The sequence below is a fragment of the Hyperolius riggenbachi genome, chromosome 6 (assembly GCF_040937935.1).
Source record: "Hyperolius riggenbachi isolate aHypRig1 chromosome 6, aHypRig1.pri, whole genome shotgun sequence".
Taxonomy (NCBI): Eukaryota; Metazoa; Chordata; class Amphibia; order Anura; family Hyperoliidae; genus Hyperolius; species Hyperolius riggenbachi.
The window spans coordinates 381,535,373-381,562,198 of record NC_090651.1 but is presented as its reverse complement, the minus strand read 5'-3'; the positions used below and the strand labels follow the sequence as shown (position 1 = coordinate 381,562,198).

Genomic DNA, 26,826 nt, shown 5'->3' with positions numbered 1-26,826 from the left:
AGGGCCTCTTTACTGCATTCTGCTATATGTCACTACAGGGCCTCTTTACTGCATTCTGCTATATGTCACTACAGGGCCTCTTTACTGGATTCTGCTATATGTCACTACAGGACCTCTTTACTGCATTCTGCTATATGTCACTACATGGCCTTTTTAAGTCCTGTTAATCGCATTACCTGTAGTTTGGGTGTTTGTATAATTGAAGCAAAGATTCTGATCTCCCCTGCAGCTTTCTATTCCTTGGCTTTGAAATTCAGGGGAAGAATACATTGTAGGACACTTTAATCCATTAACAGAAACTGCATGACAGAGAAAAACATTAAACATTCATCAATAATGGGAAAATATGTGTAGACAGGTGAGTAATTACAAACCAAGTGCCCTCCTGCTAAATATCAGTGTGGGCCCCATATGTTTGCACCCTCGTATCTCCATAGCGTCTCCCATGTCCAGAAATCGTATAATAAGGATATCATATAGGTCCTTCGTGCCAAGCTGCACTTCACTCCCCATATTATTATTGACCTGAGATAGCCAAATGCTTTGTCAAGTGTTTTCTGTTCTAAATAAATACTTACTTCCTTTTTTTTTGTCACATGTGTCACCAGGGAGGTAGGTGGTTTTTGCCCTTTACCTTTTAGACCAGTGGTCCTCAAACTAAGGCCCGCGGGTCAAATGCGGCTTTTTCACTAGCCCCACCAAACACAACATGTATAACTTATAGATGCAGCCCACTGTACCTTTAAATATGAGCAGCCCGTATATAGAGTAGCAGTGCTGGCGCCACCCATCTACATACTATAGAAGCCATCGAGCAGTAATTCCATGGCTTCCAATCCAATTGTGCATCAGGTGACACTGCTGTCTAACTGAACAACAAGTTGTCACCTGGGTATGCTTCACTGTCTGGTACACAAAGACGTTCTTCGGGCGACGCATGACTGAATGGCTGCTGCTGGGAGTTCTCCTCTGGGCATGATTGGGGGGAATCAATACCTAGGTTCAATGATTCAATCATTTTATGTATGTTCCGGCCCTCCAGCAGTCTGAAGTATGTTGACCCAGCCCTTGACCGAAAAAGTTTGGGGACCCCTGTTTTAGACTGACTCACCGTTTTGTTATCACGGGCGCTTCCTCCCAGTTTAGTTACTTCTACTGTTGAAACATTTGGGAATCCTCAACACTGCATGGTCCGAAATGTTGACCAACCAGTTCATTATTAAAAACACCCACTGGGATTATTTGTTGGCAGCACAGACTGGCCTTTCACCACTTCAGTAGGGATCTCTCATTAGTTTATGGCAGTAAGGAGAGTGCTTCCATAGGGTCAAACTGTGGGCAAGCACCCACCGCTTAGAGCCACAAGTCCCTTAAGGGCACTCAAGTAAAGGACAACAACTTTACTGTCAATCAGTACAGTACTAAGATAAAATACAATACGATAAAATACAATACCATTTGTAAAGTGTTTTCTTCCATACGACTCTAAGCTGAAAGGGGTTCCATTTTTATTATTATCCAAGGCCTCATTTAATTTTAAAGCAAATCTGTAGCAAGAGGGGTAAAAAAAAATCAAATACCTAAGGAGAAGGAAGGCACTGGATCCTGTAGAGCAAACATGTACTGTTGGCGGGCCTTGAGGACAGGGTTGGGGAACTCTGCTATAGAGGCTTTCCTGTCCTCTCTTGTGCCCCCTCACTCCAGTGTTGTCCCCAGTATAAATTTGCCACCTCTGGGAGCCCTTGGAAGGCTTTGGGAGCACATATGGTCCCGGTTGCTCCCCCTAAGATGGGTGGCTCTGCACTGCACGACACGAGTGCTCCCGAAACCTTCCAAGGGTTTCTGAAGACGTATTCAAGTAGTTGGTGGAATACATCCAACGGAAGTGACAGTGCTGGAATGAGAGGACCTAGAGAGGAGGACAAGGAAGACTCTGTAGGGTCCAGATCCTTACCTCTGCATGGGTGAGTATCTGACTTTTTTTTTAAAAAGACAACCTTTGGAAAGGGAACAACAGTTATAGCCGCCCATCTAAATCACAGGACTGGATTAATATCATTACAAAATAAATGCATGGGCAGTAAAGTGTTTCACATATGCTGATTTAGTTATAGTATGTATACAGAAGTTCTCCTGGAGTGTGTTTCTTTTTTTATTTATTGTTAAACTACTTACTGTGCCTCATGAGGTTAATCTACTACCCGCAGTACTTCATCTGAAGTGCCAGGGATGTAAATATAAGTCTATTGACGCAATCGCTGCTGTGCGCACTCCAGTCAGCTCCCACACATTGTTCTTATCGCGATCTGTTAGTATACGGATCAGTGAACGTAACACAGTTCCCAATCACTGATCTTAGTTCCCAATATCAATGAAAACTGACATCAATAAGATGCCAGCATTCATTGATAAAAGTCAATGTACTGTGTATCGCGTCACTTCCTGTAACGCATGTATGCCGTCAAAAGTTAATAAAAAAAACTGTGGGAGACATCTAGTGGCCAAAAAGTAAAATTAAACTTTAACCATTTCAGCCGCCCGGACGTGATCATCACACCCAGGTGGCTGCTCTGCTGCAGTGGAGCGCTTCCGAACATGATCGCAGGTGCGCCCCGCGTCCCTGTGCTGTTAGAAATAATTAGTTTTTTCCATTTTTTTCTTAATGTTCCTGTTAAAATGCATTTATAAAAAAAAAAATTCGTAGCAAAATGTATCACCCAAAGAAAGCATAATTAGTGGCAGAAAAAAACAAGATATAGATCAATAAATTGTGATAAATAGTGATAACGTCATTAGCAAATGATTGGGAGGTGAAAATTGCTCTGATGCAAAAGGGGAAAAATCCCCGCAGACTGAAATGGTTAAAACTTCAATGCTATTTTAAATACTCCTTACCTACCCTCTGATAGTTAACAAAATAAAACCTATGATTAAAAAAAAAGTGGCATTTAAAAAAAAATACATACAAAATTAACTTAGGGACTAAACTTTTTTAATATGTATGTCAAGAATTTATATTATTATTATGATTTTTTATTTTTGCAAAAAAGTGCTTGTAATTAGTGACAGACACAAAACTGAAAAACACATCTTTATTTCCAAATAAAATATTGCCGCCATACATTGTGATAGGGACATAATTTAATCATTGTAATAACTGGGACGAATGGGCAAATAAAATACATGTGTTTTAGTTACGGTAGCACATATTATTTTAAAACTATAATGGCTTAAAACTGAGAAAAAAATCTTTTTTTCCCAAATTTTTCCTGTTAAAAGGCATTTAGAATAAAATAATTTTTAGCCCAATGTACCACCCGAAGAAAGTCTAATTAGTAGTGAAAAAAATAAGGTATAGATCATTTTGTTTTAATTAATAGTGATAAAGTTATTGGCAAATGAATGGAAGGAGCACTAAAAGGTAAAAATTGTTCTGGTCCATAAGTAGGAAAAAACTTCAGCTGTTAACTAATTAAAACACAAATTATATTTTCACAACACTTTTTGATTTATCTCCTAGATACTGATGTTAGAATACATACAATTCTGTGTGGGCGGTGTACAGCCATCGCTCGTACAACAGGAGGTCTGATCTGAAGCGGAAGCAGAATCCATGCTGTAAGAGATTGACCAGCCACAGTACTGGAACTTTGCACATGATCGGGAAAAATAGGCTTCACTCTCATTATTTACTGGAAAAAAACAAGAAGTTTTGAATCAGGATGATACCATTTATTGACTAACTCAAATGAATAAGAGTAAGCAAGTAAAAAAACAAGAAGTAAAGAAAAGGCTAAAGAGGTACAGTTTATTATTAAAGATGTATATAGTGCTAACATCTTCCATGGCGCTGTACAACAGAACGCAAGGTATAAAAATACAATATAAACAATAAAGAGGTGGCCATACATTTAGCATCTTTGTGGCTGATTGACCATCCAATTCAATAATTACTTATTCACGGTTGAATTGAATGAAAATTGGTACCATAACAAACATGCCTGATCAACGATACAGGCCAAAATCTGTCAAATGTATTGCAAAGCCTCACCCTCTCCCACAGAGCCCTTGTTTAATCCATGGACAAGGCGCTCACCCCCACCTTTGGTGCCCAGGAGGATAGTGGGGGTAACTGCCTCTATGCCTGTGGGTGTTGACCCTTGGCCTCCTAGGGGAATTCATGGTGGTATTAGAGGGTCCCCTTTAACAAGGAAACCCCCAAATTCTTACCCCTTCCCCAGGTGAAAAGGGTATAGGGTATTGATGTACCCATTAAACTGCATTTGAAAAACAATTCCTAATTTTTTCTATCATAACTTCAAAAAATGGTTGAAATTGGTGAACATTTTATCAAAAACTTTTTTGAAAGATTTTTTCCCTTATCCCCACTGTTCTCCATAACATACCTAGCAAATCTGGTGACTCTAACAGGTGTGGATTCTTTGCTATTAACCTTTAGGGCTGGAACCCACAAGAGCGTTTTTTTGAGCATTTTGGCAGCGCTGCGATACGCTGCCAAAACGCTCAGCTGATGTTAATGGATGGGGCAACTTCCACAGGAGCGTTTGCGTTTCCCAGAAACGCAAACGCAGGACCTGCAGCATTTTGGGAGCGTTAGCGCTTCAATGTAAAGTATTGAAACGCTAGCAGAAACGCTCAGCAAAACCTAAACTGAGCGGTTTTGCTAGCGTTTTGCAGTTCAGCACACTGTAACAAAATTAAAAATAATTCACAGGACCAATCAGGATAAAAACGCGAAACGCAAAACGCTACACAACCGCTGAGGAAAAAAATACACTGTTGCAAAACGCAACCGAAAACGTGCATGAACCCGCTTGCAAACCGCTCAGACAAAACGCTAGCGGTTGCATTTTGCGTTTGCGGATTTCAGTGGGTTCCAGGCCTTAAAGTTAGAGGTATTGACAATGTTTAAGTAAAGTACTGGGTGAATGCGAACATTTGCATAATGAACATTTGTAAACAAACTGTCCACCATCGCCAACTACAGGCCATCACTGTTTATGACCAGACAATGAAAAATGTTAGGTCTTCATGTGAGATGTTACATATTCATTGGCGTCAATTCACCAGAGGTTACCAACCTATTTATCTCTTGGGAGGTAATTTACCTCCTGTGATATCTCCAAATAGCAATTCTCCAGAAGTATAGGGGAAAATATCGACAGAGAGAAATGCAAGAGATTAATGTGAGATAAGTATGAGATAAATAAGTGATAGTTAGTAGTTAGTTTTTCTCCAAATCACAATTCACCAGGGAAGAAAGGGGGTGTGGCCATTCGTTATTTTTTCATCTCTTTATCCCCTGAATGAACCTGGAGATATCGTGGTTTTCACACAGCAGCTGCTGCTGTGGAAGATGGAGCCTTTTGAGCTTACTCTGTTAGGCCTGGTGCACACCAAAAACCGCTAGCAGATCCGCAAAATGCTAGCAGATTTTGAAACGCTTTTTCTTATTTTTCTGTAGCGTTTCAGCTAGCATTTTGCGGTTTGTGAAGCGTTTTTGGTGTAGTAGATTTCATGTATTGTTACAGTAAAGCTGTTACTGAACAGCTACTGTAACAAAAACCGCCTGGCAAACCGCTCTGAAGTGCCGTTTTTCAGAGCGGTTTGCGTTTTTCCTATACTTAACATTGAGGCAGAAACGCCTCCGCAATCCAAAATCTGCAGCAGCCCGGGAGTATGCGTTTCTGCAAAACGCCTCCCGCTCTGGTGTGCACCAGCCCATTAAAATACATTACCCAAGCGTATCCGCAGCCGCAAGCGGATCGCAAAACGCAGCCGAACCGCTCTGGTGTGCACTAGGCCTTAGAGCTTGCTTCTATTATGAGGAGACGAAGGCGCAGGAGGAGGGTCTGTTTAATCGCCCCTCGTATTTTTCGTGTGAGAACAGTTCTTGATAATTTTACTGAGACAGAGGTGGTGAAGAAGTTCAGACTCACTCGTGATATGATTTATGATATGATCCGGCAGTAAAAGGGAATACTCTGGTCAGGTAGTGGTAAAACTCCGCCTCCTACCCACAATGCTTCACTTTCAAGCTTACAGAGAGGAAAAGTATTCCATGCAAATCATTAGTACCGATTACCTAACTCTCTGCTTTCTCACACTTTCCTCATGCATATCTCTCCATTATCCCCTGCTATCCAACACTTTTCCCTCTGTCCTCTCACACTGGTGAATTGACTCCAGAGTGTTAAAATACCTCATGAGATAAACTACCTACCTTTTTTCTCTTAGTAAATCCTCTCTGGTGAATTGACGCCAATGTGTTTGTGCATCTTGTATGCTCCATTTTAGCTGTGTACTGATAAATAATGTTTTATTTAAGCATACATTTCTACTCTTGGTTTATGGAAGAGTTTTATGAAAATTGTTACATACTGTATATCTGTATCCATAGAAATGGGGATATACTTCTGGTGATGTGTGATGTACATAACAATAACAACAATAACAATAATATTTATATAGCGCTTTTCTCCCTGGGGACTCAAAGCGCTGTGACCTGCATTATGCAGTTTCAAAGGTTGGGGAAAAGAGGTTAGTTTTTAGCCTTTTTTTAAAGCTGTCCAGAGAAGGAGCCTCTCGTACTGATTGTGGAAGTGAGTTCCATAGAGTAGGGGCTGCATAGGAAAAGGCCCGAGCACCAAATGTTAAGTGTATCCTGGGAATAACCAGCTTCATCTTGTTGGCAGAGCGGAGGGTGCGTGGAGGGGCATAAAGTTCCAATAGATCCGCTATGCGTTTGGGTCCCATGTGGTGTAGAGCCTTAAATGTCAGCAGGCAGATCTTAAAATTGATTCTCCATTTTACTGGCAACCAGTGAAGAGTTTGCAGTACTGGGGTGATGTGTGAGCTGCGGGGGGCATTGGTTAGGAGTCTGGCTGCAGCATTCTGTACTAGCTGTAATGTAATGTATTTAATATTCCTATACTCCGCGCTAATTCTTTTACTTGGTGGGCTAACTTTCCGACAACTATGCCATATAACAAACGCACATGCGAAAAAGATGGAGGGCATAGTATGTTAAAGGGAACCCGAGGTGATAGGGATATGGAGGCTGACATGTTTATTTCCTTTTATAATGCACATTGACTGGCTGTCCTGCTGATCCTCTGCCTCTAATACTTTAAGCCTTAAAGAGAACCCGAGGTGTGTTTAAAGAATGTTATCTGCATACAGAGGCAGATAACCTTGCAGATAATTGCAGAGTGCAGGGGGACCTTAGGGGGGTTTGGGATAGCAACAGAGGCTGGGCTGTATAGGCAGATCCAGCCGTGATGATGCTTAGCAGCCGCTGTGATGATGCTTAGCAGCCGGCGTGATGATGCTTAGCAGCCGGCGTGATGATGCTTAGCAGCCGGCGTGATGATGCTTAGCAGCCGGCGTGATGATGCTTAGCAGCCGGCGTGATGATGCTTAGCAGCCGGCGTGATGATGCTTAGCAGCCGGCGTGATGATGCTTAGCAGCCGCCGTGATGATGCTTAGCAGCCGGCGTGATGATGCTTAGCAGCCGGCGTGATGATGCTTAGCAGCCGGCGTGATGATGCTTAGCAGCCGGCGTGATGATGCTTAGCAGCCGCCGTGATGATGCTTATCAGCCGGCGTGATGATGCTTAGCAGCCGGCGTGATGATGCTTAGCAGCCGGCGTGATGATGCTTAGCAGCCGGCGTGATGATGCTTAGCAGCCGCCGTGATGATGCTTAGCAGCCGGCATGATGATGCTTAGCAGCCGGCGTGATGATGCTTAGCAGCCGCCGTGATGATGCTTAGCAGCCGGCGTGATGATGCTTAGCAGCCGGCGTGATGATGCTTAGCAGCCGCCGTGATGATGCTTAGCAGCCGCCGTGATGATGCTTAGCAGCCGGCGTGATGATGCTTAGCAGCCGCCGTGATAATGCTTAGCAGCCGGCATGATGATGCTTAGCAGCCGGCGTGATGATGCTTAGCAGCCGCCGTGATGATGCTTAGCAGCCGCCGTGATGATGCTTAGCAGCCGCCGTGATGATGCTTAGCAGCCGGCGTGATGATGCTTAGCAGCCGCCGTGATGATGCTTAGCAGCCGCCGTGATGATGCTTAGCAGCCGCCGTGATGATGCTTAGCAGCCGGCGTGATGATGCTTAGCAGCCGGCATGATGATGCTTAGCAGCCGCCGTGATGTGGCTTAGCAGCCGCCGTGATGATGCTTAGCAGCCGGCGTGATGATGCTTAGCAGCCGCCGTGATGATGCTTAGCAGCTGGCGTGATGATGCTTAGCAGCCGGCGTGATGATGCTTAGCAGCCGGCGTGATGATGCTTAGCAGCTGCCGTGATGATGCTTAGCAGCCGGCGTGATGATGTTTAGCAGCCGCCGTGATGATGCTTAGCAGCCGGCGTGATGATGCTTAGCAGCCGGCGTGATGATGCTTAGCAGCCGGCGTGATGATGCTTAGCAGCCGGCGTGATGATGCTTAGCAGCCGGCGTGATGATGCTTAGCAGCCGGCGTGATGATGCTTAGCAGCCGGCGTGATGATGCTTAGCAGCCGCCGTGATGTGGCTTAGCAGCCGGCGTGATGTGGCTTAGCAGCCGGCGTGATGATGCTTAGCAGCCGGCGTGATGATGCTTAGCAGCCGGCGTGATGATGCTTAGCAGCCGGCGTGATGATGCTTAGCAGCCGGCGTGATGATGCTTAGCAGCCGCCGTGATGATGCTTAGCAGCCGGCGTGATGATGCTTAGCAGCCGGCGTGATGATGCTTAGCAGCCGCCGTGATGATGCTTAGCAGCCGGCGTGATGATGCTTAGCAGCCGCCGTGATGATGCTTTGATGCCTCTAGCAGCCGGCCGCTGATGATGCTTAGCAGCCGGCGTGATGATGCTCTAGCAGCCGCGTGATGATGCTTAGCAGCCGCCGTGATGATGCTTAGCAGCCGGCCGTGATGATGCCTCTAGCAGCCGGCGCGATGATGCTTAGCAGCCGCCGTGATGATGCTTAGCAGCCGGCGTGATGATGCTTAGCAGCCCGCCGTGATGACTGCTTAGCAGCCGCCGTGAGTGATGCTTAGCAGCCGGCGTGATGATGCTTAGCAGCCGCGTGATGATGCTTAGCAGCCGCCGTGATGATGCTTAGCAGCCGGCGTGATGATGCTTAGCAGCCGCCGTGATGATGCTTAGCAGCCGCCGTGATGATGCTTAGCAGCCGGCGTGATGATGCTTAGCAGCCGGCGCTGATGATGCTTAGCAGCCCGGCCGTGATGATGCTTAGCAGCCGCGTGATGATGCTTAGCAGCCGCCGTGATGATGCTTAGCAGCCGGCGTGATGATGCTTAGCAGCCGCCGTGATGATGCTTAGCAGCCGCCGTGATGATGCTTAGCAGCCGGCGTGATGATGCTTAGCAGCCGGCGTGATGATGCTTAGCAGCCGCCGTGATGATGCTTAGCAGCCGGCGTGATGATGCTTAGCAGCCGGCCGTGATGATGCTTAGCAGCCGCCGTGATGATGCTTAGCAGCCGGCGTGATGATGCTTAGCAGCCGGCCGTGATGATGCTTAGCAGCCGCCGTGATGATGCTTAGCAGCCGGCCGTGATGATGCTTAGCAGCCGGCGTGATGATGCTTAGCAGCCGGCCGTGATGATGCTTAGCAGCCGGCGTGATGATGCTTAGCAGCCGGCGTGATGATGCTTAGCAGCCGCCGTGATGATGCTTAGCAGCCGGCGTGATGATGCTTAGCAGCCGCCGTGATGATGCTTAGCAGCCGCGTGATGATGCTTAGCAGCCGGCGTGATGATGCTTAGCAGCCGGCGTGATGATGCTTAGCAGCCGCCGTGATGATGCTTAGCAGCCGGCGTGATGATGCTTAGCAGGCCGCGCGTGATGATGCTTAGCAAGCCGCCGTGATGATGCTTAGCAGCCGCCGTGATGATGCTTAGCAGCCGGCGTGATGATGCTTAGCAGCCGCCGTGATGATGCTTAGCAGCCGCCGTGATGATGCTTAGCAGCCGCCGTGATGATGCTTAGCAGCCGCCGTGATGATGCTTAGCAGCCGCCGTGATGATGCTTAGCAGCCGGCGTGATGATGCTTAGCAGCCGCCGTGATGATGCTTAGCAGCCGCCGTGATGATTGCCTTAGCAGCCGGCGTGATGATGCTTAGCAGCCGGCCGTGATGATGCTTAGCAGCCGCCGTGATGATGCTTAGCAGCCGCCGTGATGATGCTTAGCAGCCGCGTGATGATGCTTAGCAGCCGGCGTGATGATGCTTAGCAGCCGCCGTGATGATGCTTAGCAGCCGCCGTGATGATGCTTAGCAGCCGGCCGTGATGATGCTTAGCAGCCGCCGTGATGATGCTTAGCAGCCGCGTGATGATGCTTAGCAGCCGCGTGATGATGCTTAGCAGCCGGCGTGATGATGCTTAGCAGCCGGCGTGATGATGCTTAGCAGCCGCCGTGATGATGCTTAGCAGCCGCCGTGATGATGCTTAGCAGCCGCCGTGATGATGCTTAGCAGCCGGCGTGATGATGCTTAGCAGCCGCCGTGATGATGCTTAGCAGCCGGCCGTGATGATGCTTAGCAGCCGGCGTGATGATGCTTAGCAGCCGGCGTGATGATGCTTTAGCAGCCGCCGATGATGCTTAGCAGCCGGCGTGATGATGCTTAGCAGGCCGGCAGTGATGATGCTTAGCAGCCGCCATGATGATGCTTAGCAGCCGCCGTGATGATGCTTAGCAGCCGGCGTGATGATGCTTAGCAGCCGCCGTGATGATGCTTAGCAGCCGCCGTGATGATGCTTAGCAGCCGCCGTGATGATGCTTAGCAGCCGCCGTGATGATGCTTAGCAGCCGGCGTGATGATGCTTAGCAGCCGCCGTGATGATGCTTAGCAGCCGCCGTGATGAGCTTAGCAGCCGGCGTTATGATGCTTAGCAGCCGCCGTGATGATGCTTAGCAGCCGCCGTGATGATGCTTAGCAGCCGCCGTGATGATGCTTAGCAGCCGGCGTGATGATGCTTAGCAGCCGGCGTGATGATGCTTAGCAGCCGCCGTGATGATGCTTAGCAGCCGCCGTGATGATGCTTAGCAGCCGCCGTGATGATGCTTAGCAGCCGCCGTTATGATGCTTAGCAGCCGGCGTGATGATGCTTAGCAGCCGGCGTGATGATGCTTAGCAGCCGGCGTGATGATGCTTAGCAGCCGGCCGTGATGATGCTTAGCAGCCGCCGTGATGATGCTTAGCAGCCGCCGTGATGATGCTTAGCAGCCGGCGTGATGATGCTTAGCAGCCGCCGTGATGATGCTTAGCAGCCGGCCGTTATGATGCTTAACAGTCGCCGTGATGATGCTTAGCAGCCGGCCGTGATGATGCTTAGCAGCCGCCGTGATGATGCTTAGCAGCCGGCGTGATGATGCTTTAGCAGCCGCCGTTGATGCTTAGCAGCCGGCGTGATGATGCTTAGCGGCCGGCGTGATGATGCTTAGCAGCCGCCGTGATGATGCTTAGCAGCCGCCGTGATGATGCTTAGCAGCCGGCGTGATGATGCTTAGCAGCCGCCGTGATGATGCTTAGCAGCCGGCGTGATGATGCTTAGCAGCCGCCGTGATGATGCTTAGCAGCCGGCGTTATGATGCTTAACAGCCGCCGTGATGATGCTTAGCAGCCGCGTGATGATGCTTAGCAGCCGGCCGTGATGATGCTTAGCAGCCGGCGTGATGATGTTTAGCAGCCGCCGTGATGCTTAGCAGCCGGCGTGATGATGCTTATCGGCCGGCGTGATGATGCTTAGCAGCCGCCGTGATGATGCTTAGCAGCCGCCGTGATGATGCTTAGCAGCCGGCGTGATGATGCTTAGCAGCCGCCGTGATGATGCTTTAGCAGCCGCCGTGATGATGCTTAGCAGCCGCCGTGATGATGCTTAGCAGCCGCCGTGATGATGCTTAGCAGCCGCCGTGATGATGCTTAGCAGCCGCCGTGATGATGCTTAGCAGCCGCCGTGATGATGCTTAGCAGCCGCCGTGATGATGCTTAGCAGCCGGCGTTATGATGCTTAGCAGCCGCCGTGATGATGCTTAGCAGCCGCCGTGATGATGCTTAGCAGCCGCCGTGATGATGCTTAGCAGCCGGCGTGATGATGCTTAGCAGCCGGCGTGATGATGCTTAGCAGCCGCCGTGATGATGCTTAGCAGCCGCCGTGATGATGCTTAGCAGCCGCCGTGATGATGCTTAGCAGCCGCCGTGATGATGCTTAGCAGCCGGCGTGATGATGCTTAGCAGCCGCCGGTGATGATGCTTAGCAGCCGCCGTGATGATGCTTAGCAGCCGGCGTTATGATGCTTAGCAGCCGCCGTGATGATGCTTAGCAGCCGCCGTTAGATGATGCTTAGCAGCCGCCGTGATGATGCTTAGCAGCCGCCGTGATGATGCTTAGCAGCCGCGTGATGATGCTTAGCAGCCGCCGTGATGATGCTTAGCAGCCGCCGTGATGATGCTTAGCAGCCGGCGTTATGATGCTTAGCAGCCGCCGTGATGATGCTTAGCAGCCGCCGTGATGATGCTTAGCAGCCGCCGTGATGATGCTTAGCAGCCGGCGTGATGATGCTTAGCAGCCGGCGTGATGATGCTTAGCAGCCGCCGTGATGATGCTTAGCAGCCGCCGTGATGATGCTTAGCAGCCGCCGTGATGATGCTTAGCAGCCGCCGTTATGATGCTTAGCAGCCGGCGTGATGATGCTTAGCAGCCGGCGTGATGATGCTTAGCAGCCGGCGTGATTGATGCTTAGCAGCCGGCGTGATGATGCTTAGCAGCCGCCGTGATGATGCTTAGCAGCCGCCGTGATGATGCTTAGCAGCCGGCGTGATGATGCTTAGCAGCCGCCGTGATGATGCTTAGCAGCCGGCGTTATGATGCTTAACAGTCGCCGTGATGATGCTTAGCAGCCGGCGTGATGATGCTTAGCAGCCGGCGTGATGATGCTTAGCAGCCGGCGTGATGATGTTTAGCAGCCGCCGTGATGCTTAGCGGCCGGCGTGATGATGCTTAGCAGCCGCCGTGATGATGCTTAGCAGCCGCCGTGATGATGCTTAGCAGCCGGCGTGATGATGCTTAGCAGCCGCCGTGATGATGCTTAGCAGCCGGCGTGATGATGCTTAGCAGCCGCCGTGATGATGCTTAGCAGCCGGCGTTATGATGCTTAACAGCCGCCGTGATGATGCTTAGCAGCCGCGTGATGATGCTTAGCAGCCGGCGTGATGATGCTTAGCAGCCGCCGTGATGATGCTTAGCAGCCGGCGTGATGATGCTTAGCAGCCGGCGTGATGATGCTTATCGGCCGGCGTGATGATGCTTAGCAGCCGCCGTGATGATGCTTAGCAGCCGCCGTGATGATGCTTAGCAGCCGGAGTGATGATGCTTAGCAGCCGCCGTGATGATGCTTAGCAGCCGCCGTGATGATGCTTAGCAGCCGCCGTGATGATGCTTAGCAGCCGCCGTGATGATGCTTAGCAGCCGCCGTGATGATGCTTAGCAGCCGCCGTGATGATGCTTAGCAGCCGCCGTGATGATGCTTAGCAGCCGCCGTGATGATGCTTAGCAGCCGGCGTTATGATGCTTAGCAGCCGCCGTGATGATGCTTAGCAGCCGCCGTGATGATGCTTAGCAGCCGCCGTGATGATGCTTAGCAGCCGGCGTGATGATGCTTAGCAGCCGGCGTGATGATGCTTAGCAGCCGCCGTGATGATGCTTAGCAGCCGCCGTGATGATGCTTAGCAGCCGCCGTGATGATGCTTAGCAGCCGCCGTTATGATGCTTAGCAGCCGGCGTGATGATGCTTAGCAGCCGGCGTGATGATGCTTAGCAGCCGGCGTGATGATGCTTAGCAGCCGGCGTGATGATGCTTAGCAGCCGCCGTGATGATGCTTAGCAGCCGCCGTGATGATGCTTAGCAGCCGGCGTGATGATGCTTAGCAGCCGCCGTGATGATGCTTAGCAGCCGGCGTTATGATGCTTAACAGCCGCCGTGATGATGCTTAGCAGCCGGCGTGATGATGCTTAGCAGCCGGCGTGATGATGCTTAGCAGCCGGCGTGATGATGTTTAGCAGCCGCCGTGATGCTTAGCAGCCGGCGTGATGATGCTTAGCAGCCGCCGTGATGATGCTTAGCAGCCGCCGTGATGATGCTTAGCAGCCGGCGTGATGATGCTTAGCAGCCGCCGTGATGATGCTTAGCAGCCGCCGTGATGATGCTTAGCAGCCGCCGTGTAATGATGCTTAGCAGCCGGCCGTGATGATGCTTAGCAGCCGGCGTGATGATGCTTAGCAGCCGGCGTGATGATGCTTAGCAGCCGCCGTGATGATGCTTAGCAGCCGCCGTGATGATGCTTAGCAGCCGCCGTGATGATGCTTAGCAGCCGCCGTGATGATGCTTAGCAGCCGGCGTGATGATGCTTAGCAGCCGGCGTGATGATGCTTAGCAGCCGCCGTGAATGATGCTTAGCAGCCGCCGTGATGATGCTTAGCAGCCGGCCGTGATGATGCTTAGCAGCCGCCGTTATGATGCTTAGCAGCCGGCGTGATGATGCTTAGCAGCCGCCGTGATGATGCTTAGCAGCCGGCGTGATGATGCTTAGCAGCCGGCGTGATGATGCTTAGCAGCCGCCGTGATGATGCTTAGCAGCCGCCGTGATGATGCTTAGCAGCCGCCGTGATGATGCTTAGCAGCCGCCGTTATGATGCTTAGCAGCCGGCGTGATGATGCTTAGCAGCCGCCGTGATGATGCTTAGCAGCCGGCGTGATGATGCTTAGCAGCCGCGTGATGATGCTTAGCAGCCGCCGTGATGATGCTTAGCAGCCGCCGTGATGATGCTTAGCAGCCGCCGTGATGATGCTTAGCAGCCGCCGTTATGATGCTTAGCAGCCGGCGTGATGATGCTTAGCAGCCGGCGTGATGATGCTTAGCAGCCGGCGTGATGATGCTTAGCAGCCGGCGTGATGATGCTTAGCAGCCGCCGTGATGATGCTTAGCAGCCGCCGTGATGATGCTTAGCAGCCGGCGTGATGATGCTTAGCAGCCGCCGTGATGATGCTTAGCAGCCGGCGTTATGATGCTTAACAGTCGCCGTGATGATGCTTAGCAGCCGGCGTGATGATGCTTAGCAGCCGGCGTGATGATGCTTAGCAGCCGGCGTGATGATGTTTAGCAGCCGCCGTGATGCTTAGCAGCCGGCGTGATGATGCTTAGCGGCCGGCGTGATGATGCTTAGCAGCCGCCGTGATGATGCTTAGCAGCCGCCGTGATGATGCTTAGCAGCCGGCGTGATGATGCTTAGCAGCCGCCGTGATGATGCTTAGCAGCCGCCGTGATGATGCTTAGCAGCCGCCGTGATGACACAGAGCTTCAAGATCCAGGAAGAGCCGGCTCGGGTGTCGCTGGTAGCAGGAGCCTCTGGAGGGACACGGAGAGGATCCAGGACACCTTTCGGCCTACGGTGGGCTGGAGGAAGACCCGTAAGTGAAATCTTTTAATTGAAATCACTCTTCAGGGTCCCTTTAAGTGCTAAAAGTAAATGATTTTACACTTTTTGTGATAAAAATGAAGTTCTTGTGCGGTTTTCGGGAATTTTTTGAAAATCCATTTTATTTGCCCATTTTGCTAAAGTACTATGCATTTATATTTTACGAAATCGAAAAATAGCATTTTGCACGCGAAAATGACTTTAGCAAAAATTTGTAGGCAACTCTGCCGTTAAATTCTGAATCTGCAACTTTGACTTTAATGTACTTATGATGCTTAACAGCCGCCGTGATGATGCTTAGCAGCCGGCGCGATGATGCTTAGCAGCCGGCGTGATGATGTTTAGCAGCCGCCGTGATGCTTAGCAGCCGGCGTGATGATGCTTAGCAGCCGGCGTGATGATGCTTAGCAGCCGGCGTGATGATGCTTAGCAGCCGGCGTGATGATGCTTAGCAGCCGCCGTGATGTGGCTTAGCAGCCGCCGTGATGATGCTTAGCAGCCGCCGTGATGATGCTTAGCAGCCGCCGTGATGATGCTTAGCAGCCGCCGTGATGATGCTTAGCAGCCGCCGTGATGATGCTTAGCAGCCGCCGTGATGATGCTTAGCAGCCGCCGTGATGATGCTTAGCAGCCGCCGTGATGATGCTTAGCAGCCGCCGTGATGATGCTTAGCAGCCGCCGTGATGATGCTTAGCAGCCGCCGTGATGATGCTTAGCAGCCGGCGTGATGATGCTTAGCAGCCGGCGTGATGATGCTTAGCAGCCGCCGTGATGATGCTTAGCAGCCGCCGTGATGATGCTTAGCAGCCGCCGTGATGATGCTTAGCAGCCGCCGTTATGATGCTTAGCAGCCGGCGTGATGATGCTTAGCAGCCGGCGTGATGATGCTTAGCAGCCGGCGTGATGATGCTTAGCAGCCGGCGTGATGATGCTTAGCAGCCGCCGTGATGATGCTTAGCAAGCCGGCGTGATGATGCTTAGCAGCCGCCGTGATGATGCTTAGCAGCCGGCGTTATGATGCTTAACAGCCGCCGTGATGATGCTTAGCAGCCGGCGTGATGATGCTTAGCAGCCGGCGTGATGATGCTTAGCAGCCGGCGTGATGATGTTTAGCAGCCGCCGTGATGCTTAGCAGCCGGCGTGATGATGCTTAGCGGCCGGCGTGATGATGCTTAGCAGCCGCCATGATGATGCTTAGCAGCCGCCGTGATGATGCTTAGCAGCCGGCGTGATGATGCTTAGCAGCCGGCGTGATGATGCTTAGCAGCCGCCGTGATGATGCTTAGCAGCCGCCGTGATGATGCTTAGCAGCCGCCGTGATGATGCTTAGCAGCCGGCGTGATGATGCTTAGCAGCCGGCGTGATGATGCTTAGCAGCCGCCGTGATGATGCTTAGCAGCCGCCGTGATGATGCTTAGCAGCCGGCGTTATGATGCTTAGCAGCCGCCGTGATGATGCTTAGCAGCCGCCGTGATGATGCTTAGCAGCCGCCGTGATGATGCTTAGCAGCCGGCGTGATGATGCTTAGCAGCCGGCGTGATGATGCTTAGCAGCCGCCGTGATGATGCTTAGCAGCCGCCGTGATGATGCTTAGCAGCCGCCGTTATGATGCTTAGCAGCCGGCGTGATGATGCTTAGCAGCCGGCGTGATGATGCTTAGCAGCCGGCGTGATGATGCTTAGCAGCCGGCGTGATGATGCTTAGCAGCCGCCGTGATGATGCTTAGCAGCCGGCGTGATGATGCTTAGCAGCCGCCGTGATGATGCTTAGCAGCCGGCGTTATGATGCTTAACAGTCGCCGTGATGATGCTTAGCAGCCGGCGTGATGATGCTTAGCAGCCGGCGTGATGATGCTTAGCAGCCGGCGTGATGATGTTTAGCAGCCGCCGTGATGCTTAGCAGCCGGCGTGATGATGCTTAGCGGCCGGCGTGATGATGCTTAGCAGCCGCCGTGATGATGCTTAGCAGCCGCCGTGATGATGCTTAGCAGCCGGCGTGATGATGCTTAGCAGCCGCCGTGATGATGCTTAGCAGCCGGCGTGATGATGCTTAGCAGCCGCCGTGATGATGCTTAGCAGCCGGCGTTATGATGCTTAACAGCCGCCGTGATGATGCTTAGCAGCCGCGTGATGATGCTTAGCAGCCGGCGTGATGATGCTTAGCAGCCGGCGTGATGATGTTTAGCAGCCGCCGTGATGCTTAGCAGCCGGCGTGATGATGCTTATCGGCCGGCGTGATGATGCTTAGCAGCCGCCGTGATGATGCTTAGCAGCCGCCGTGATGATGCTTAGCAGCCGGCGTGATGATGCTTAGCAGCCGCCGTGATGATGCTTAGCAGCCGCCGTGATGATGCTTAGCAGCCGCCGTGATGATGCTTAGCAGCCGCCGTGATGATGCTTTGCAGCCGCCGTGATGATGCTTAGCAGCCGCCGTGATGATGCTTAGCAGCCGCCGTGATGATGCTTAGCAGCCGCCGTGATGATGCTTAGCAGCCGGCGTTATGATGCTTAGCAGCCGCCGTGATGATGCTTAGCAGCCGCCGTGATGATGCTTAGCAGCCGCCGTGATGATGCTTAGCAGCCGGCGTGATGATGCTTAGCAGCCGCCGTGATGATGCTTAGCAGCCGCCGTGATGATGCTTAGCAGCCGCCGTGATGATGCTTAGCAGCCGCCGTGATGATGCTTAGCAGCCGCCGTGATGATGCTTAGCAGCCGGCGTGATGATGCTTAGCAGCCGCCGTGATGATGCTTAGCAGCCGCCGTGATGATGCTTAGCAGCCGGCGTTATGATGCTTAGCAGCCGCCGTGGTGATGCTTAGCAGCCGCCGTGATGATGCTTAGCAGCCGCCGTGATGATGCTTAGCAGCCGCCGTGATGATGCTTAGCAGCCGGCGTGATGATGCTTAGCAGCCGCCGTGATGATGCTTAGCAGCCGCCGTGATGATGCTTAGCAGCCGGCGTTATGATGCTTAGCAGCCGCCGTGATGATGCTTAGCAGCCGCCGTGATGATGCTTAGCAGCCGCCGTGATGATGCTTAGCAGCCGGCGGGATGATGCTTAGCAGCCGGCGTGATGATGCTTAGCAGCCGCCGTGATGATGCTTAGCAGCCGCCGTGATGATGCTTAGCAGCCGCCGTGATGATGCTTAGCAGCCGCCGTTATGATGCTTAGCAGCCGGCGTGATGATGCTTAGCAGCCGGCGTGATGATGCTTAGCAGCCGGCGTGATGATGCTTAGCAGCCGGCGTGATGATGCTTAGCAGCCGCCGTGATGATGCTTAGCAGCCGGCGTGATGATGCTTAGCAGCCGGCGTGATGATGCTTAGCAGCCGCCGTGATGATGCTTAGCAGCCGGCGTTATGATGCTTAACAGTCGCCGTGATGATGCTTAGCAGCCGGCGTGATGATGCTTAGCAGCCGGCGTGATGATGCTTAGCAGCCGGCGTGATGATGTTTAGCAGCCGCCGTGATGCTTAGCAGCCGGCGTGATGATGCTTAGCGGCCGGCGTGATGATGCTTAGCAGCCGGCGTGATGATGCTTAGCAGCCGCCGTGATGATGCTTAGCAGCCGCCGTGATGATGCTTAGCAGCCGCGTGATGATGCTTAGCAGCCGGCGTGATGATGCTTAGCAGCCGGCGTGATGATGTTTAGCAGCCGCCGTGATGCTTAGCAGCCGGCGTGATGATGCTTATCGGCCGGCGTGATGATGCTTAGCAGCCGCCGTGATGATGCTTAGCAGCCGCCGTGATGATGCTTAGCAGCCGGCGTGATGATGCTTAGCAGCCGCCGTGATGATGCTTAGCAGCCGCCGTGATGATGCTTAGCAGCCGCCGTGATGATGCTTAGCAGCCGCCGTGATGATGCTTAGCAGCCGCCGTGATGATGCTTAGCAGCCGCCGTGATGATGCTTAGCAGCCGCCGTGATGATGCTTAGCAGCCGGCGTTATGATGCTTAGCAGCCGCCGTGATGATGCTTAGCAGCCGCCGTGATGATGCTTAGCAGCCGCCGTGATGATGCTTAGCAGCCGGCGTGATGATGCTTAGCAGCCGGCGTGATGATGCTTAGCAGCCGCCGTGATGATGCTTAGCAGCCGCCGTGATGATGCTTAGCAGCCGCCGTGATGATGCTTAGCAGCCGCCGTTATGATGCTTAGCAGCCGGCGTGATGATGCTTAGCAGCCGGCGTGATGATGCTTAGCAGCCGGCGTGATGATGCTTAGCAGCCGGCGTGATGATGCTTAGCAGCCGCCGTGATGATGCTTAGCAGCCGCCGTGATGATGCTTAGCAGCCGGCGTGATGATGCTTAGCAGCCGCCGTGATGATGCTTAGCAGCCGGCGTTATGATGCTTAACAGCCGCCGTGATGATGCTTAGCAGCCGGCGTGATGATGCTTAGCAGCCGGCGTGATGATGCTTAGCAGCCGGCGTGATGATGTTTAGCAGCCGCCGTGATGCTTAGCAGCCGGCGTGATGATGCTTAGCGGCCGGCGTGATGATGCTTAGCAGCCGCCGTGATGATGCTTAGCAGCCGCCGTGATGATGCTTAGCAGCCGGCGTGATGATGCTTAGCAGCCGCCGTGATGATGCTTAGCAGCCGCCGTGATGATGCTTAGCAGCCGCCGTGATGATGCTTAGCAGCCGCCGTGATGATGCTTAGCAGCCGCCGTGATGATGCTTAGCAGCCGGCGTGATGATGCTTAGCAGCCGCCGTGATGATGCTTAGCAGCCGCCGTCATGATGCTTAGCAGCCGGCGTTATGATGCTTAGCAGCCGCCGTGATGATGCTTAGCAGCCGCCGTGATGATGCTTAGCAGCCGCCGTGATGATGCTTAGCAGCCGGCGTGATGATGCTTAGCAGCCGGCGTGATGATGCTTAGCAGCCGCCGTGATGATGCTTAGCAGCCGCCGTGATGATGCTTAGCAGCCGCCGTGATGATGCTTAGCAGCCGCCGTTATGATGCTTAGCAGCCGGCGTGATGATGCTTAGCAGCCGGCGTGATGATGCTTAGCAGCCGGCGTGATGATGCTTAGCAGCCGGCGTGATGATGCTTAGCAGCCGCCGTGATGATGCTTAGCAGCCGCCGTGATGATGCTTAGCAGCCGGCGTGATGATGCTTAGCAGCCGCCGTGATGATGCTTAGCAGCCGGCGTTATGATGCTTAACAGTCGCCGTGATGATGCTTAGCAGCCGGCGTGATGATGCTTAGCAGCCGGCGTGATGATGCTTAGCAGCCGGCGTGATGATGTTTAGCAGCCGCCGTGATGCTTAGCAGCCGGCGTGATGATGCTTAGCGGCCGGCGTGATGATGCTTAGCAGCCGCCGTGATGATGCTTAGCAGCCGCCGTGATGATGCTTAGCAGCCGGCGTGATGATGCTTAGCAGCCGCCGTGATGATGCTTAGCAGCCGCCGTGATGATGCTTAGCAGCCGCCGTGATGACACAGAGCTTCAAGATCCAGGAAGAGCCGGCTCGGGTGTCGCTGGTAGCAGGAGCCTCTGGAGGGACACGGAGAGGATCCAGGACACCTTTCGGCCTACGGTGGGCTGGAGGAAGACCCGTAAGTGAAATCTTTTAATTGAAATCACTCTTCAGGGTCCCTTTAAGTGCTAAAAGTAAATGATTTTACACTTTTTGTGATAAAAATGAAGTTCTTGTGCGGTTTTCGGGAATTTTTTGAAAATCCATTTTATTTGCCCATTTTGCTAAAGTACTATGCATTTATATTTTTACGAAATCGAAAAATAGCATTTTGCACGCGAAAATGACTTTAGCAAAAATTTGTAGGCAACTCTGCCGTTAAATTCTGAATCTGCAACTTTGACTTTAATGTACTTATGATGCTTAACAGCCGCCGTGATGATGCTTAGCAGCCGGCGCGATGATGCTTAGCAGCCGGCGTGATGATGTTTAGCAGCCGCCGTGATGCTTAGCAGCCGGCGTGATGATGCTTAGCAGCCGGCGTGATGATGCTTAGCAGCCGGCGTGATGATGCTTAGCAGCCGCCGTGATGTGGCTTAGCAGCCGCCGTGATGATGCTTAGCAGCCGCCGTGATGATGCTTAGCAGCCGCCGTGATGATGCTTAGCAGCCGCCGTGATGATGCTTAGCAGCCGCCGTGATGATGCTTAGCAGCCGCCGTGATGATGCTTAGCAGCCGCCGTGATGATGCTTAGCAGCCGCCGTGATGATGCTTAGCAGCCGCCGTGATGATGCTTAGCAGCCGCCGTGATGATGCTTAGCAGCCGCCGTGATGATGCTTAGCAGCCGGCGTGATGATGCTTAGCAGCCGGCGTGATGATGCTTAGCAGCCGCCGTGATGATGCTTAGCAGCCGCCGTGATGATGCTTAGCAGCCGCCGTGATGATGCTTAGCAGCCGCCGTGATGATGCTTAGCAGCCGCCGTGATGATGCTTAGTCTGGCCATTTTATGTTCATTTTTTTCTTTAAACCACTTGAGGACCGCGGTGTTAACCCTCCAGCGCCCCCCCCCCCCCCCACCCCCAGTGGCCAGGCCATTTTTAACAAAATAGACCACTGCAGCTTTAAAGGAGAACTGTAGTGAGAGGGATATGGAGGCTGCCATATTTATTTCCTTTTAAGCATTACCAGTTGCCTGAAGAAGTGTCTGAATCACACCAGAAACAATGCAGCTAATCTTGTCATATCTGTCTAAATTTGTCAGAAACACCTGATCTGCTGCATGCTTGTTCAGGGCCTATGGCTGAAAGTATTAGAGGCAGAGGATTAGCTGAATAGCCAGGCAACTGGTATTGCTCAAAAGGAAATAAATATGGCAGCCTCCATATACCTCTCACTACAGTTCTCCTTTAAGGCCTTGCTGCAGGGAGACACAACTCAGCACATAAGTGATCCCCCCCCCCTTTTTTTTCTCCCCACCAACAGAGCTCTCTGTTGGTGGAGTCTGATCACTCCCCAGTTTTGTTTTGTTTTATAAATATTTATTTTATATTTTTTTAATTAAATGTTACTATTTGTTTATTTATTTTATACTCTCTCCCCTCCCCTCGCCAGCCTATGACAGCCTATCACTTCTCTGCCTCTGGAGAGGACAGCCGTGTCACACGGCTGTCCCCAGTACAGCGATGCCTTAGATCGCAGCTCTATACAGGGTTATTAGATGGCATTTGGCGGCTAGGCGTTTTGCCGCCTAACGGTCTCTGAGCAGCGATTGCCGCTGGAAGACTGAAGGCGGAGTTGAGCTCCGCCTTCCAAGCGGAGATGCATGTGCATCAGTGCACGCGATCTTCTGCTGGCCCCATAGAGAGCCGTTCACGCCAATTGGTGTGGAGCGTTCCTGGGGCTACCGCCACATTCACGACAATCGGTGCGGAGCGGACGGGAACAGGTTCATTAGTGAACATAATAATTTTATAAGTACTAAAAAAGAAAACCTTACTTGTAACCAGATAAAGATCAGTGTTACAGGCATCATATTCTGGCTTGCATTGTATCAGAGGACCCTGGCAAACGGGTGCAGATCCTGAACACTCCGTACAACGGATGCTGTAACCTGTGGAAAGTAAATAAAGCATTAAAGGGGACCTGAACTCTTGCACAGATCAGAAGGAAAACAGAGAGAAATGCACCCTGTATGTATTTAGTGAGTTTAGTCTGTCTAATTCCCCCTCATCTGTGACTAATCACAAGTTGTAATTTAATCTCTCTTCTGTCTCAGCTATGGAATCTCCTCTGCCATGGCAGAGAGCTAATTGGCTAATTGGTTAACACAGGATGTTAACCCCATGTCTGCTTCCATGAAAGCAGGAAGTAGACACTGCACATTTATTGTATCAGCTGTAACAAAGAAATGCTTTTCATTAAAGGTTATTATGCTGTTTGCCTTTTAGAGCAGAGAGGAAGTTCTGAGTTCAGGTCCTCTTTAACATAAAAGTAATAGTGAGTGGTAAGAAGCAAATTGTTCTAACTACAAAAAAATTCCAAAAAGGGAGAGAGACTACAGCCTGGTACACACATTCAATTATGTTTGGCCATTCACTGACCAATTAAACTGGTCGCAGACAAATGTGTGTGTGTGTGTGTGTATATATATATATATATATATATATATATATATATATATATATATATATATATATATATATATATATATATATATATATATATACACACACATGGTTGTATATAGGTCCACCTATCATATTCGTCCAGAGGGATATTAGCAAGGCTGTGATATGTGATGATTGCTTAACCTTCTTGCCGGTTATCCCGAGCTCAGCTCGGGGTAACCTGCGCAGAAGGATTTGTCCGGCCCCGGGGGAAGCCCTGCAGGAAATCCTGTTCTGAACAGGATTTCCTGCTTACTCTGATTGCCGGAGGTGATCGGAGTGGGTGGGGGGATGCCGCTTGTCAGCGGCTATCATGTAAGAGAGTATATTACCTATCTATTTTAATTAAAATAACTAATGTAACTTAACCACTTCACCACTGAGGGGTTTTACCCCTTGAGCACCAGAGCAATTTTCACCTTTCAGCGCTCCTTCCATTCATTCATCTATACCTTTATAATTACGTATCACAATGAAATGAACTATTTCTTGTTCTTTTTGCCACCAATTAGGCTTTCTTTAGGTGGGACATTATGCCAAGAATGATTTTATTCTAAATGTGTTTTAATGGGAAAATAGGAAAAAATGCTGGAAAAAATGTATTATTTTTCAGTTTTCGGCCTTTAGAGTTTTTAAATAATGCATTCTACTGTAATTAAAACCCATGAAATGTATTTACCCTTTTGTCCCGGTTATAAAACCGTTTTAATTATGTCCCTATCACAATGTTTGGCGCCAATATTTTATTTGGAAATAAAGGTGCATTTTTTTTCAGTTTTGCGTCCATCCCTAATTACAAGCCCATAGTTTATAAAGTAACAGTGTTATACCCTCCTGACATAAACATTTAAAAAGTTCAGTCCCTAAGGTAACTATTAATGTATATTTTTTATTGTAATTTTTTTTTTATTACAAAAAAAAAAATTGGGGAGTGTGGGAGGTAATGAGTAAATTATTAGTGTAAAAGTAATGTATTTGTATATGAAAAATGCTTTAGGGTGTAGTTTTATTATTTGGCCACAAGATGGCCACAGTAACTTTTTGTTTATGTGACCTGCAAGTGTACAGGAAGTACGCTTGCAGGAAGGTTAGGAGGCTGGGAAACTGTCTTTTTCTCACAACGATTGATGCTTCTCGTAGAATTGCGGAGCCCCACACGGCCGGGGCTCCGCATTCTGGCTATCCCAGCCTGCATGGGGGTCAAGGGGTTGCAGAGAGCTGCCTTGTAAGCCAAGGAGTGAAAGTGAAATTACCCTGCACAGATTTTGAATAAAAAAAATAAAATAAAAAAATAAAACCAGTAAATACCCAAGACATACATATTAATAAAAGATAAGTTCCTAAGGCAACTATTAATGGATTTTTTTTAAATATTTTAAATTGTTTCCTAGGTAACTGGGGAGGGGGTGCTTTGGAAGTGATTTCATTATATTAATTTTAGTAGATAAGGGCTTACAATTGATGAAACACAAGAAAAAAACCCACAGGAAAAAATACACCTATTTCCAAATAATATATTGTTGCCATACATTGTACTAGGGACATAATTTAAATGTTGTGATAGCCGGGACTAATGGGCAAATACACTGGATGGGTTTTATTCATAGTAGCATTGCTTATTTTAAAACTATAGAGGGGGGAATTGGAGAAATAGTGTATTTTTTCTTTTTTGTGTGTGTATTTGACTTCAACATGCACAGAAAATAAAGTCATTACTGAAAACAAGTATCGCTCACAAAAAACTTAATTTGTAGCAGAAAAAAACAAGATATAGATCATTTACATGTGATAAGTAGTGATAAAGGTATTGGTGAATAAATGGGAGGAGCGCTGACAGGGGAAATTGCTTCTGTCCTGAAGGTGAAAACACCTGTGGGCTGAAGTGGTTAAAGTGAACCTCCGGACTAAAAATCTACTTAGCAGAACTGAAAAGGCTTGGTGTTTCTTTCACAGCTTCACAGCATCAGAAGTTTTTCTTACCAAAACATAATTTTTAGCTGCATTTTTACCTAAGCTCCACCCATCAAAGAAAAAAAGCCTGGGCTTTTTCTTTCCCTGATGCTGTGCAGAGCATGATGGGATTTCCTATGTTGTTATTCATGTTGCCTAGCAACTGGGAGAGGTGCTCGGGACACAGGACAGTTGGAACTGTGTCTCATGCTCCCTGTCACCTCCTTTCAACCAAAAAGATGGCTGCCATCATGAAATCAAACATTTGCCTGTTCTTTTAAAACAGTGTGGGTAAGAGGTTACATTGCCTATCTATTTTAATTAACATTACTAATGTAACTTAATGGCAGTATGTTTGTTTAGGCTGGAGTTCCTCTTTAAAGAAACACTGTAATGAAAAAACCTCCCCTGGGGGTACTCACCTCGGATGGGGGAAGCCTCTGGATCCTATTTCGGCTTCCCCCGTCCTCCTCGGTCCCACGGCGGCGGCGAAAATCCTCCCGGAGTGGCGGCGATATAAATATTTACCTCCTGGGCTCCAGCGCAGGCGCAGTATCCACTCTCTGCATGGAGATAGGCGAAAATAGCCGATCTCAGTCGGGCCACTCTACTGCGCAGGCGCAAGTCTGCGCAGTAGAGCGGAGCCAGTGGAGATCGGCTATTTTCGCCTATCTCCGTCAGAAGAGCCGCAACAGCGCCCTCGCTGGAGCCAGAAAAGGTAAATATTGCACAGGCCGACAAATTGTCACCTGTTCATTCTGTGGGCTGCAGCGAGACCGCAGTGGGACACGGGGGGATGGGGGAAGCCTCAATAGGGTCCAGAGGCTTCCCCTACTGAGGTGAGTACCCCCCCAGGGGAACTTTTTTTCAGTACAAGTTTACTTTAAGTCCACCCTTGGTGGAAGGCAATTGGCCTCCTTTCTTTTCTATCTACAGAGAGCGACTTCTTAATCCTGGGTGGGGACAGGTCTAATTTTCCCACCTGCTTGTACAGTGGTTACCTGGATGGTAATCCTGGTTTGTGAATATTAAATATACTTACATATTTAATCTCCACGTTTTTAACAAATACTACACTATATTGGGCTCTTGGTGTCCCTCTTTTTCGCTGCGAAACTATGAAACTCTCTTGAAGTGTGGAAAGTTGTGAAGTTGGAGGATGACGACACATTGCTGTTGCGTATAACCAGGACAAAGTAGAACCTCTCTGTATGGAGCTGTTTTCCATTTTAACCCATTGTTTGTCTGGTGAGAGGTTAAAGAATGCAGAGATTTGATCAA

The 26,826-nt window shown here is 50.2% G+C and overlaps 1 protein-coding gene across 1 annotated transcript in view; it reads right to left on the bottom strand.

Annotated features, from left to right (window-relative positions):
* LOC137523100 (phospholipase A2 inhibitor and Ly6/PLAUR domain-containing protein-like) overlaps positions 1 to 26,826 on the bottom strand; it is a 39,771-nt gene that overhangs the window by 3,737 nt on the left and 9,208 nt on the right. Inside the window, exons 3-5 of the mRNA XM_068243315.1 lie at positions 22,926 to 23,039; positions 3,543 to 3,692; positions 177 to 299 (exon numbers count right to left, since the gene is read on the bottom strand). Of these exons, the coding sequence (XP_068099416.1) occupies positions 177 to 299; positions 3,543 to 3,692; positions 22,926 to 23,039 (387 nt within the window). The remainder of the gene's footprint in view (positions 1 to 176; positions 300 to 3,542; positions 3,693 to 22,925; positions 23,040 to 26,826) is intronic.